Raw genomic sequence first — 13,680 nt, 5'->3', positions numbered from 1 at the left:
ATTTCACCTCGAGATCATTGCAACAAAATTATTGCTTACTTTCACAGTGGAACTTTTACTATACAACCACGCACAATTGTTTTTGTTTTGCTCATTAAATTCAGAAGAAATTCAACCACAAAAAATCATGAGGATTAGCTTTTCCTCAGCTGGAGCCGAAGTTTCATTTTGCTTTTGCTAAGCCCAACAAAGCAAATCTTCTAATACTTAATACATATTCACACTAATTTGCATGATCAATTGATTCATGCCTTTATTCCACTTACTAATCTTTTATCTTTTGCCATGAAGAAATTGTGAAATGTGAATTCAGCTCCAAGTTGCCTTCTGCTTTCAAGAGTGGTAGATCGATTGTAATGCATGATGTAACGTTAATAGACTGTTTGAGGAAACAAACAAATTTTCCCAAATTCACTAATGACCTTTTGCATTCCATCATCTTGGTATATGTATGATTGTAGGAATAATTAGTGTACATAATAAATATACATTCTTTCTACATGGAAAAGAAATATTGTCCCATTCCGACTTTTAATTGCCTCCATTGAATTGTGATCATATACTTTTTCCCATCAACTTCTCTAGAAATTTGCGTTCATTTAGAGGTCATAACTCTTCGGGGAGATGTGCGAGACCCTCCCACCAAGGAAGGGCTTGCATCACATAATGTGGAGTTCAATGTCCGATATACTATTTGGCCCATGAAAGTCCTCATACATATATTGGACTTTGCGAGCCTAGCAGTAGGGTTTGAAGTTGAGTGCAACTTAGGACTAATTCAAGCTCGACTTAATAATTAGTTGAAATTGACTGGCCTAGTTTCGAGTCGAGCTTAGACTAATTGAAGCTTGAATTAATAATTAATTGAAATCGACTAGTCTGGTTTTGAGTCGAGCTTAGATTGGAGTTACGCCAAGAATTTCATCGAGTCAAGATCAACCTTGAGAGAATCACAATTCCAATCCAATTTCTATTATTCTGTTTAGAAAATAATTGATAATCACGAAAATAGAGGGGAAGACATTTGAAAATGTAGTATACCTAAAGCACATAAATGTAGAGGATAATATTTGAATTTAATGAGCTTGAGCTCAAGCCCATTCTTTAATTTGGTTGTTTCGAGTCGACTTGCTCTTGAATATCTCGATTATGATTTGGTGAAGCTCAAGCCAACATTTTAATGCTCCATGATTTGAGGGGAGTTTCGAGCATCAAATATCTAAGAGGAGTTGAACTCAGAGCTTGGCACTACCGTATTGGCTCGAATTGAAAATTTGACTTAGTAATGTACTTACATTAAATACTTAAAAGTCGCAAAAAGTTCACTTATATATACATACAAATTGTCATGGCACGGACTTTCTGCCCAGACTGGACCTGCATTGCTCTAATATAATGGAAATCTTCAAGATCTGACAACAAGAGACCAACCAAATTACAGCATTAAGTCACTTGATCCGAAAACACTCCTGCTGACACGTATTCCACAGTGGACCCCAGGCGCAGGCCCATGTTTCTCCCCCGAATTCAAATTTAAATTGGTTCTTACTAAACATACATAGTCAAGATGAAACGACAAAACATTGATGGATCCAACATTAACTCGAAACTAGCACACTGCACACAATAAGTGAAAACTCAAGCCCAAGAGGTTCTCAATCTAAATCATTTACATGACAAGTTTTGTGTAATGCAGTAAATCTAACTCAACCTAACCAAAATCACTCGTAGTCGGTTTTAACCATTGCGATCGCAGAGCGGTACATAATTCATTCACCTAATCGAAAATGGGGAGATCAAAGTCATACTCTCATTCAGGAGTACGCATTCTCCTACCATGATCCGAGCTGAAACGACTCCTTTAAAGGTCTTTGGCAGGACACCAGCTTGACGGATTCTCTTTTGGTGAACATCCCAATTATACACATGAGCAATCATAACCTGCCAAATAAAAATTCACCTCTCAAGAGCTGTTTCACCCTCCCAAAAAAAAGGAAAATTTCCCAGGGCCACCATCCTAATTGCCATGATAGACTAAAGGATATGGTCCTACAACAAGCTTTGAATTTTTTCAAGTTCACATTCGTGCAAACCTACCACACTCCAACTTATCACCAATTAACATGTCTTCCCAATTTATAGCCTCACGCCAGTTAGAAAATTCAGAACAACAGTAGTTCGACCCCAATAGACCTAGCCAAAACTGACATAGTAAACGGCTTGAAATAAACAAGGACCTCCAAGTTCCAAATAATTCTGACTTACCCACGTGATTGTTACTTGCTCCCTTAAGAATTGTAGATCAGCAACAAGAACTTCTAAACTTGCTTTAGCATTTTCTAAGTTCTTTTGTAGACGGGTTGTGGCCTGCAACATAAATTTATGCAATAAATAAGATACTTGACATCATTATTGGAGAGAAAGGGAAATTGCTTAAACTTGGGTACAACCTCTTCACATGAATACTCCAATATAACATTTGCTCCCAGCCATAGACATACTGAATCAGTATCTTCAATGCGAGCTCGAGAATATATGCCTTCAAAGACTTCAAAATCAGCAAGGAGTGCCTGTATACAAAATAAAGAGTCATGAAAACCAGTCAGCTTGGTGCCTAATATCTTTTGCGCCATAAAAGTTTTGATAGTCTTAGGTCTTAAGCCCAATACAGTAATCTCATCCCATGTCAGTTTCTAATCGGACCTTCAGACACCAAAGCAACTAGCTAAAACCACCCCATTATGGAGATCAGCATGGGCTCTTCAAAGCACTAACCTAGATTATTAGGAATATTGCTTCCAGAAGTGCATTTGCAAAGGAGAAACGACAATTGGATATTTCACATCATGTCAACCGTACCAAAATTAGTTCCTAGTATGGTAAGAATTAAACTAGCCTATCCTCCATTTGCTTTGTAAAGATAGAAAGGGGTAATATGATCAGCTAGGAGAGCATTGAGGAGCAAGAATATTTTTTTAAGATAATATTTTTTAGCATAACAAGATTATGAGAAAAATTTAGTTGACATCATATATAAAAGATGACTGATAGATTGTTGAGGATTCCAGATGAGAAACAGAAACTGCAAAGCAAAAAATTGGTGGATTCTAAGACAATACAAAGAACTCCAGCAGATATAATGAGAAAGAACTCCGGATTGAAAAAAATATGATCTGGTTACGCGATATCAAGCTTACTTTGTGAAAAGCCTCAACGTCAGCAGCACGAGTCTGACAGATACCCATTAAGTATCCTCAGTTAAAATACATGCACCGAAAAGTGTTCAGCTTGAATTTCAAACTTAAATTCCAGTTCTGAGGCCGTGATTCAATCTTACTGTAATAGAAACTCAAGCTCATTGTGCATGCATATAATGGCGTCCTCAATCACAGGTCACTTTGCTATAGCAAATAAGCCAGTTTGCTTCAGTCATTATGCAGGTATACATATCAAATAAATAAGAGAGGAAACAAGAGCATAACATTGTGGTGGAATGGAGTGGTGAACTGATTGTTGCATCAAGGTGCCCCAATTTGAAATCATTGACTAATTCAAATCCTGGATTTTCGTATCAAGAGATATACCGCACCTTTGTTTATGTACTGTCAGCACGGTCATAGCCTATTTAATGGAGTAAACCTCAGTGCAAAGAAAGATGGAGGCAGCACATAGTAGTACTTGTGTTTGTCCATGTTTGCATGTGTGTGTGTGTGTGTGTGTGTGTGTGAGAGAGAGAGAGAGAGAGAGAGAGAGAGAGATGGGTCTTGGCAGAGGGGCCGAGTGCCTGGCGACCCATAGTTGATGCTAAGGACTAATCGTGCAGGACAAATCTCACAGGTTCTTGTCCACTGCAGAGATATGGCTATTATAGCACATGAGCAGGAAACTTTGTTGATGGCAAAAGGTATTGGTAGGATTCACCATTTATGCAGAGACTGGTAATCAGTAGAGAATGAGATGGCCAAATTTTAAGTCTCTTACGCAATATAGCTGGTAACAAAGAGACAGGGAAGGACTCTGTCCAAAGAAGGCAGGGGGTATTAGCTGCTTAGATGAAAACCATATGGAACTATTTGGCATCACAAGTTTTCGCCATGTGTGATTGCCCTGGGAGGGTTTCCAAATAGCCAACATACAAAAAGAAACCAAAAACAAGAAGGGTGCATACAAAGAGATACTAGCTATGGCAAAGTCAATGAGAATCCTCAGATCACCCACCGATATGTTGCCCTCAGACTAGATCTCCTTTGGACATGGATATGCTGGAAAAGATGCAGATAAGATGTGGTGACCATGGAATTGAATCCCAATCCAAATCTTAGTCTTTTTCTTAGTCAAGAGATAGAAATAAGAGAGCCTTTAAATCTTGCATTAAGGAAAAGGATGGCTTTTTAGACTTCACACGCGGTTAACAATTTCTAAGACTAACTTCTTACCCCAAGTTTGTTAGATTCACTCTCATGTAAATAACTCTACTAAGAGGTTTGCTCTAATAACTATTGCTTTCTGAAGAATATTCAATCAGCAAGAAAGCATTCTCATATTTAAATGAAGGGGCACATGAAACAAATGAATTGTTTATTTTGTTCTATACACAAGACACTAATACCAGGTCTGAGCTTCATTAAAGGTTCAGCCAAAAAAAGAACAACCAATGTGAAACAGTTTAAAAAAAAAAAAAAAAGGAAAGAACTCCAGAATTAGATACATCTCCACCTTTCTTTTGTCAGTTTTCGCAATACCATTAACCAGGCTCTGAACTGGAATAACATGCAAAACAATATCTCTTCCTATATTCTTGCACTTTCTCAAAGGATGAGAAAGATCTGCTGAAGTGATTCCTTTCTAAATAGAACCTAAATGCAGATAATTCCTACTCATTTTAAGATAAGCAATTGAAAGCCTCTAATGCACAACATGAGAAATAATACCGACGTTTTTCAATGACAAACCATTTTATGTGATAAAGTATGAGGAAGATTTATAAGGTATAACATGCAAGATGCAACACCTAATCAACACCTAATCAGCACGTTCCTGGTACCTTTAAATGAGATTATTTCCTAACGTGGAGAGCATAAACAAGGCTTACTATTTAGTGATGTGCATCGACATTCTTCATTTCCATAAATGGGCCAAGCAAGCATTTTAGAAGGAGAGTCTCTTTCATTCTAATTACATGTGAACATCTCGATCTAATTTGCTCAGAGGTAAGTAACTGCAATCATTTCAAGATTCAAAGCCTCGCAATTTCAACACAAGGTCGTCAATCAATTGGCACCGATCAACTAAATTACTGAAATCCACAGCTTGTTGTTAAAAAGAAAATAACCACCACTTCCCTATCAACTTGTGGAAATAAATGGAAATTCACCCAAAATCTTGTTCACATAGTCAGAAGTATGAGTTGCATGAGACAACGAACCTCACCAGAACTCTTCTTGGCCTGTGGAGTGGCAACTATGTCTAAACACTTCTCAATATCAGGAATTTTTGCCTGGCATTTAATATAGACATTGGATTAACAACCCAGTAAACAGCAAATGAACAAGCATCATGCTGACAGAATAACAATAAAATACTAACAAAGTCATCAAGATCTGTGGGAACAAAAAACCACGTGCACTCGGATCTATCAGGTCAATGTAAAGAGAAATTAATTGGGAGACAACAAGAGGTGCCGACCATCTGGATTTGTTTTAACTTTTTATTTTAGATTATATCACAATAACTGCAACAGTAAGCCAATTTCTCATCCTTTTTTAGGGGAAAAGTAAAACTCACTCGAATTTGAGAAGAGTTTTGAGTTGAACTAGAAAAACAGAAACTAGATAAAAGAAATAAGGAGAAAAAAAACTGCAAGAGAGAATAGCAACCTTCTTAATTGAGGACATGTCCATTCCATTAATGAAAAATGTAAGATACTAAATAAACAATGCACTACGAAAGACAGAACTCAGAACCGACAAGCTTCTAGTTGTGTTACTTGTCTGTCTCAACTTAGTACATTTCTTTTTCCTGAAACTAAATATTCATCGTGATTAAGCCTTTGGTATCAATATCTCTAGTCATGTCTTTACACCTCTTAAGAATCAAGGAAAAAGTTGCACACTTAAATGCTTCAAAGTTCTTTACCCACACATGCACGTACGCCCACCTCCATGTTAACCATTGCGCAACATTTCAACACTGCATTAGTTATACTATACTGAAAAATCCAAAGAAAAAGAAGAAAAAGAAACAAGGTCTAGTGCTAGCACAAGGGCCGACAGGAGGGATAGTGTCTATGGTATTCAGCAGTACATTTGAATCCGGGTCTTTGTTTGTGATCACACGAAGAAAATGAACAACGAAATGTAACTCAACAGCGAATTCAATAGCAGATATAACGATACAAGAGAATCAGTCGATGAGAAATTATACACAAACATCTAAAGGGATCTAAAGGGATGTCGATAATAACAAATCCCAAAACTAGCATCGATAAAGTCAGGAAACCTTTGCCAGCAAAAATACGAATTAGAGAAAGCCAGCGATTACGCCAAACTGACAGAGCAGAATACAACAACACACCTGAAGATGCCTCTGTTGAGCGAGGAGTTTCATCTCGACCAGCTTGTATTGCCGCAGCCTGCAAGCATCATCCCACCAATCACCACAAGTACCCTTAAGACCCCAAAAAAAACAAAAAAACAAAAAACAAAAAATCCAAAATTTCAACAAACATCTCCTTCACCAGCAGCACCTTCAGCCTAGCGGAAGCAAAAGGCCCAAACTCAGGAACACATCGTAACCCCTCCCCGATCCGCCATCACGGCTGCCGCCTGTCCCAGCTGCCGTCGCCGTCTCTTTTTCCTCCCTCTTTCTCTTCATTGTGGAAGGACGATGCAGAGATGGATCTCCGAATTGGGTCTGCCCAGTGACTTGGGAAGTCCGAGCCTGATCCTCGTAGCAACTTGATAAAGCAACGGAGAGAGATCTCTCTCACTTTCGCTGCGTTTGCCTAGAAGTTACACGCGGCCTTCCTTCATTAGTGAAAAAGCCGTTCAGATTGACAAAATAATTGCTTCGAAGAGGAAACACGGGGAGGGAGAGAGAGAGAGATGGTGGCTTGGCCGAGACCGGAAGCGAAACGATCGGCGCAGGCGATGGCCGGGGGCGGCTCGACGACGAGGGGTGACGGCACGGGAAGGGGAGTCGACGTCGACGGCGACGGCGACGGCGACGCGTGGCGGAGGCTTGCGGTGACCGATTGGTGGTAGGGAGAGACTGAGGGAAAAGTAGGGGATTTTTCAGAGTCCGGATATTTTTTTAAGGAAATTTGTCAAAAAAGTGAGGGCAGTTGGGTCATTTAGGAGGGTAACCGCACCATGCGCACCCGGCAGGTGAACAGATTTACCGGAGATTCTCTATAGTTAAGGAATAAGGAGTAATTTATCTTATATTTTCTTCCTGGAGAAGTTGACACCACATTTAACATATTAATAATGTCATCATGTCCTGAATATGTTATTTTGTCACATTCAAAGTGGGCATGGGATTTGATATCTAACATTATGGGATTGTATAAATGCAAAGCAGACATATGTGAAATATTTTATCAGTATTGACAATTAACTTCACATAAAAAATTGGCTTCTCATACATGCACCTCAAATTGAGAAACAAAAAGGGAGAAGGAAGAGGCAAACGAATCCATTGGAATCGTATTTATTTATTTTTACCACAGATTTGCATTTAATTTAATTATGAAATTCAATCATTGGGTGAATCACGGGATTCTAATATCGACGCTTATCCTAATGCCTCCCTAGATAAAATTCAGCAAATTAAATAATACGAACACCCACATAATCCAATAGCTAAGGTGAAGTAAGCCCCTATACATCGGATGCATATAAGATTTTGCTCCTTCCACACGCGCAAACTCCCCAGGATAATGCCTAGAAGGCAACGTGCGAGCACGCGCAGAGGAAGACTACTGGATGTGTGTTGACACCTAAAATTTGACGACTCATTTATTCATTTATCTCATTAAAAAATTAGGGATTAATTTTAACCCCTAAAAAATATAATTTAATTACATAACATATGGTCATTATGAGCATATTTCATTTAATTGCATATTTGCTGGGCCGGCATTTTAGTGAATGGCTTTGAATATTGAAGCTCACAAGAGCATTAAACTTTGGATAAGTCGATAATTCCTCCATGGTGATTGATATTACATGGGTGTCCTAAATTGTTAAAAGTCAATTAAGAAATTTCCAGCATATTGGCACCGACGTATTTGTGCATTTAAGGGAACGAATGCAAAGGAAGGACAGCGTGTAAGCGGCCACCGATTCGTACATGGAGAAGCCCATCCACGTGATGGAAAATTATGCGCTTAGCCATAATTCGGTCAACGTGGGGAGCAAGAAATTGACCAGCATTATTTTAAGAGGTAAGAATTTATCTGGTCCGATTCATACAATATGCACAAAGGAAATTCGAAAGATCAGCATGAGAAGGGAATGTTGGGCACGTTCTACACTGCGGGCACACGGATTTGGAAAAAAGATATATCCCTGCAGAGAAGGCATTCGGTCAATGAGGAAAAGAAAAGGAAAGAGAATATATTTCAAAGCATGCACAGAAGGAAACAAAATATGCTTTCTTTCCATGATAGTTCAAACCCTCTCCCTATAAAGGACCTTCACAGACGAAGAATAGGGGGGAGGCCAAACAATCGATACATACGGCCACAAAGAGAAGACATTGATAAGGACAAATTGAGAGTAGCGAAGGAGAAGGAAGCGCAACCAGAAATCTCGTCTGGCGATGTCACTCACCGCAACCAGAAATCTCGTCTGCTTTAACTAGCCTCGAAATTCACATACTCACGGTAACGAATTGAAGGATTCTCGGTAAAGAGTGACGTGTGAACATGTCAGTTTGGAGTCCGAAAAAGCCTTCTTAAGCCCAGCTTCACCGAACAATCCCAATTGCATGTAGTCATGCCGAGAAGTGTGATCCGTGAGTGTGGCGGTGAAGTATTACTGACGGAGTGCACTTGAATTATTCACAAGCAAGAAGAGCCCTGGCCGAGTCCACACCGCAGCATCGCACTAGCTGCCCTTGAGTCGCTCTTGAAGCCGAGACGAAGTCCGTCCCTCGTTGACGTTTCCAGATCATTACAAGGCTTCCACAGCTACGTCCTTGTCTCCGGTCAAATATTGTACGTCTCAATGGTGTGTCCAGTGGCGGCAACATCACATGCAATTGTGATATTTTCAAACCAAGAGCTGTCCTAATTTTGGCCATGACAATGGCAGGATTCTATTGGTGCTCTTTAATTTTCCTTATGCGTGCGTTTTGACTATTCCTCCTCAGGCTTAGCAATTTTCCAGAGTACTTGGTAATTCACCGAGGGAGAACACGATATAGGCGAATATCGTGGAAATTCTGATCGCACTTTTGCGTGAAGCCACCACGAGCAGCCGCTGCTATGAGACGATCTTCCCAACCGTGATTCCCGTGACCCATCATCCGTCCGAATTTGGAAACGTCACCCGCGTGACATGGTGAACTAGGTAAGACTCTCGATTAATTTGATTTTCATACATGATGCCACTTAATTCGTAATATCGCAATCTTATTTTGAATATTTGTTTGTTATTGACATATCCAAAAGATCTCTTGATCCCTCATGAATTAGGAAATTTTCCTAATTTCGCAATGTGCATATGATTGATAGTCCGATTTCATGCTCGAAATACGACTGGCAATCACACAGAAAAATCGCCAATCCGATCTCATGCTCGAGATACGATTCGCGATTTTATTTGAAATTGGCCAATCTAATCTCATGCACGAGATACAATTCGTCAATTTATTTCCAAAATGGACATGGATGATATATTGCTTGATTTGTTGCCGTGCTGTTCTTGATGTCTTATTTTGATTGCTCCCGTAAAAGAAAGGAAAAATAAAATAAAATAACTGAGTTAGATTAGGTTTGTTTTAGAATATTCCTCGTTTTAGGGTTATCTTGCACGTTTAGAATAGAAAATTTATTTATTTCGAATTTTTGAAAAAAAATGAAAAATCCAAAAAAAAATGCATTTGTTTAGGATGTTAGTTTTTTCTTTAATTTAAGTTGCATGTTAATTATTTGACAATCTTAATCTAGAATTTTTATTTAAAAAAAACACAAAAATCATCATGCATATGTCATGTAGAATTAGGGCATTCCTTGCACGTCATTGCATATTAGGATAAAATTACGTGTTTAGTTTTAAGTTTAGATTAATCTTTTTTAGATAAATTGCATCTTAGGTTAGAGATTGTTAAGTTAAGGTAATATCTTGGTTTAAATTAGGGTTTAGCCTGACCTGATCCTTAATATAAGTTGGATAGAACCTTAGTTTAGCTAGATAATTATCATACTTTTCTAGTTTCGAAATTCATATAAAAATAAAAAATAAAAATTGTCTTTAGAAGAAATCAATTTCATTCTTTAGTGTAGATTGCATTTTATGCCATATAGGTAGATCATATTGCCATGTCATATTATTTCATGTTAAATTAGTAGCATGCATTGCATGACTTTCATTAAATAAATGAAAACAAGAAAAAAGAAATTGTGTGTTAATTAGAAATCATATCTAGGACTCGTGATGTGAATTCTGATCTAACAATGCAGATGTTTTCGTTGCTCTGAGGTAAGTCTTGCAATTTATTGATTGCTTTTCTTGGATGTTAAATTGATGATTTGCACACTCGTATGATCGCCTCACATGTTAGGGAAATAGATTAAAATTAATTCAAGCTGCTTGCCAAACATTTTTCAAAATAAAAGAAAAAGGTACCGAAATGGCATTAGAGAAATCTAGTGTAACCAAGTCCCCATACCTAAAATCTTTGGTTCGTAGGAGTAAAGTAAATCTCCCGTTACTTTACTTGGGTTTCTAATCGACCCACCAAAAAATAGATTAGCGGCGACTCCTAAATAAAATCTATCTGCATGTTAAGAATCTGAACATAAGTCGTGAATTGGTATGGACTTGGGAGAGTCCAAGTTAGGTCGGGATAAGTACACTAATGGTGCCATAAGTTGTGTACGGCGCTCACTTTAGTGCCAAAAGTTTCTGTCGAATCACTTAAGTGCCAAAATTTTTGAAAAACGCTCACTTTGGTGCCAACGCCGACGAAATTGGCCGGAAATCCGACGTGACCTTTTTTTATTAATTTTTGACGCCGACGTGGCTCGTCGAAGAGTTGAGTCAGCATCTAAACACCAAAACGACGCCGTTTGGCATCTTTCCCCCAACTTTGAAACCCTAATCCCCAAATTGAGAGAGAGGGAAGGTTCTTCTTTGTGTCTTCTTCTTCCTCGAAGACCCACACCAACAACGGCACCAGCACGGCACCAGAAACAGCACCGGCAGCATACCAGCAACGACACTAGCAACGCACCAGCAGAAGAAGAACGCACCGAAGCCCCTTCGACCCATCTTCTTCCTCCTCCTCCTCCGCCCTCGCCTTCGATTTTTCCTGCAACAATCTCAGTCTCTCCTCGCTCACCTGGTCGAGCAACTACAATGGTGGCTGAGCGACGGTGGCCGAGCAACGGCGAGCGAACAACGGTGGCCGAGCGGCGGAAACCCTAATTTCAATCCCCATGTGAGCTAAACGGCGTCGTTTCCATGAAGCTATCCATGTAGGACGGCAAAACGATGTCGTTTTCTTAAGGAAGACCAAAAACGACGTCATTTAAAGGCCTATCGATTTTTTTTTATAAAAAATCATTTTGGCCGAATCTTTCGCCGGTGGCCGGAATCTTTCGCCAGTGGCACCAAAGTGATCGTTTTTCCTCCGATTTGGCACTTAAGTGATCCGACGGAAACTTTTGGCACCAAAGTGAGCGCCGTACACAACTTATGGCACCATTAGTGTACTTATCCCAAGTTAGGTCTAGGCTTAACAATCCATTAGCCAAACCCTAGGTGGTTCACCTCGAAAAATTGGTCGCGACAATGTAAAAACGAAAGGCCACCGGTTTATTATTCTATTTGCATCAATTATATTTGTTCGTAAGCCTATTTTACTTCTAAATGGAGAAATAGTGACTCCTTAAGGCCAATTGGAATAATAGGCCGGTTGTTGAGGCCACTAGGGAGCATGCGTCGAGGAGCGCTAGAAGTCAACTACTGAGAAATTATATGATAAGATGATTTAAGCGGTCAAACTCACAAAAGAGATGATTTTATTTGGGGCGTTAGCTCCACACAAAGCCCAATCGGACTCAATTGCCATTTGGTCTCCCTTGTTCGCGGAAATAATTGTAGGCTTTTATCATAAATAAAGTATACATTCAAAAAGTGGCAATTATTTACATGGGAGATGAAAAAGATGCACAACCCTCACATTAATCTCGTGATGCAATTATTTCATCCATTACATAAGTGGTAAAATGAGTCTACGCAATCATGCCAAAATACGCATGTAAGTTTTTCAACAATTTATTTATATACATGAGTTCACAGTTTGTTATAGGTTTGTTATGTTTAAAAAGAAAAAGAAAAGGGATCGACTCGATTCAGTTAAAAATGATCTTATTACAACTAGCTACATTTTAGGCTGCTAAACATTCAACAAGGCAAAATGCCAAATAAAGCACCTTTGACTTCAGCTATTTGGCTGTTCATTAGCTATTTGGTTCTTCATTATCAAATTCATTGCGCAAATTCCTTTGCTCAGCTTCACAAAAATGCCTTCCCAATTGACATTGCGTCTTCATTTATTTCTGCTTCCATTATGGAACTCCGTCCGGGAAAAACTGAGAAAATTTACATGAGCATACACCAAAGAATTAATTCTTCAACAAAAGCAAACGTCACGTCATTTTCAACAAAGATTGCCTTGAATTATCACAACTACCAATTTCACAGCCCTTTTTATCATCATATGATGTCTAAAGAAAAATAACAGATATATGGAGCATCAATTCATGTATCAAACACCGTTTGTTCTGCGAAAAATGAATAATTTGAAAATTATTATTTTTAAAATAATCACTTACAAAAATGAACAAACGAAATATATATTTCCCTTGTCCATGAAAATATTAAAACATAAATTGTTATCGATAACAAAAATAGTTTCCATTTACTAATTATTTCAAGCAAGTTAAGCCATTCTTTACTTCAAATATTTTGGAATATTTTATTCATTCTCCTCTGAAATTCCTCATATACCACATCATACAAATATGTTGGTTTTTTTTTTTTTTTTTTTTGCCTCTCCTCCTTTTGCTCCCCAATCTAAAGTACTACACCAAGGCGATTGTATAGTTTGACATCAAATAGTTGATGTGTTATAGAACAATTAATATATTTTAGTTTATTTGGGCCAAAATTACTTTATCTAGTCGACTCATAACAGGGTAAGCTTTGTGTGAGATTGGACCTCGCTAAGTTTGTCAACGGGCTTAAGGTTTCAGCTTTAACTTGCATACTTTCCGCAGATGATAGAAATAGTGATTAAGTGACGAAGTCCTTCAATTTAATTTATCCTACGGCATTGACTACCAATGACATCTATAGTACTTATGTTGACCAGTTAAGAGAAATGGACTACTATTCCAAATTATAAAAGACCAATTCGATCAAATCAGTTAAAAAGTGATCTCTCCAA

General features: G+C 38.5%; 1 protein-coding gene across 3 annotated transcripts; it reads right to left on the bottom strand.

Moving 5' to 3' along the window:
• Window positions 1–1,513: 1,513 nt before the first annotated feature.
• Window positions 1,514–7,303, bottom strand: LOC104441555 (probable prefoldin subunit 3). Of its 3 annotated transcripts, XM_039313084.1 has the most exons (7): window positions 7,123–7,303; window positions 6,746–7,025; window positions 6,574–6,631; window positions 5,426–5,497; window positions 2,451–2,570; window positions 2,266–2,367; window positions 1,514–1,941 (listed from the first exon to the last, which is right to left on the bottom strand). In XM_039313084.1, the coding sequence occupies exons 3-7, from the start codon at window positions 6,604–6,606 to the stop codon at window positions 1,774–1,776; spliced, it is 495 nt and encodes a 164-aa protein (XP_039169018.1). In that variant the 5' UTR covers window positions 6,607–6,631; window positions 6,746–7,025; window positions 7,123–7,303; the 3' UTR covers window positions 1,514–1,773. The 3 variants fall into 3 exon arrangements, with proteins under 3 accessions (XP_039169018.1, XP_039169017.1, XP_039169016.1); XM_039313083.1 differs by having other exon boundaries at window positions 6,746–7,303; XM_039313082.1 differs by lacking the exons at window positions 5,426–5,497; window positions 6,574–6,631; window positions 6,746–7,025; window positions 7,123–7,303 and adding an exon at window positions 3,982–5,179.
• Window positions 7,304–13,680: the final 6,377 nt, after the last annotated feature.

Source organism: Eucalyptus grandis, chromosome 5, assembly GCF_016545825.1.
Source record: "Eucalyptus grandis isolate ANBG69807.140 chromosome 5, ASM1654582v1, whole genome shotgun sequence".
Taxonomy (NCBI): domain Eukaryota; kingdom Viridiplantae; phylum Streptophyta; class Magnoliopsida; order Myrtales; family Myrtaceae; genus Eucalyptus; species Eucalyptus grandis.
The sequence above is the reverse complement of the archived record's forward strand: the minus strand, read 5'-3'. Positions and strand labels throughout refer to the sequence as shown.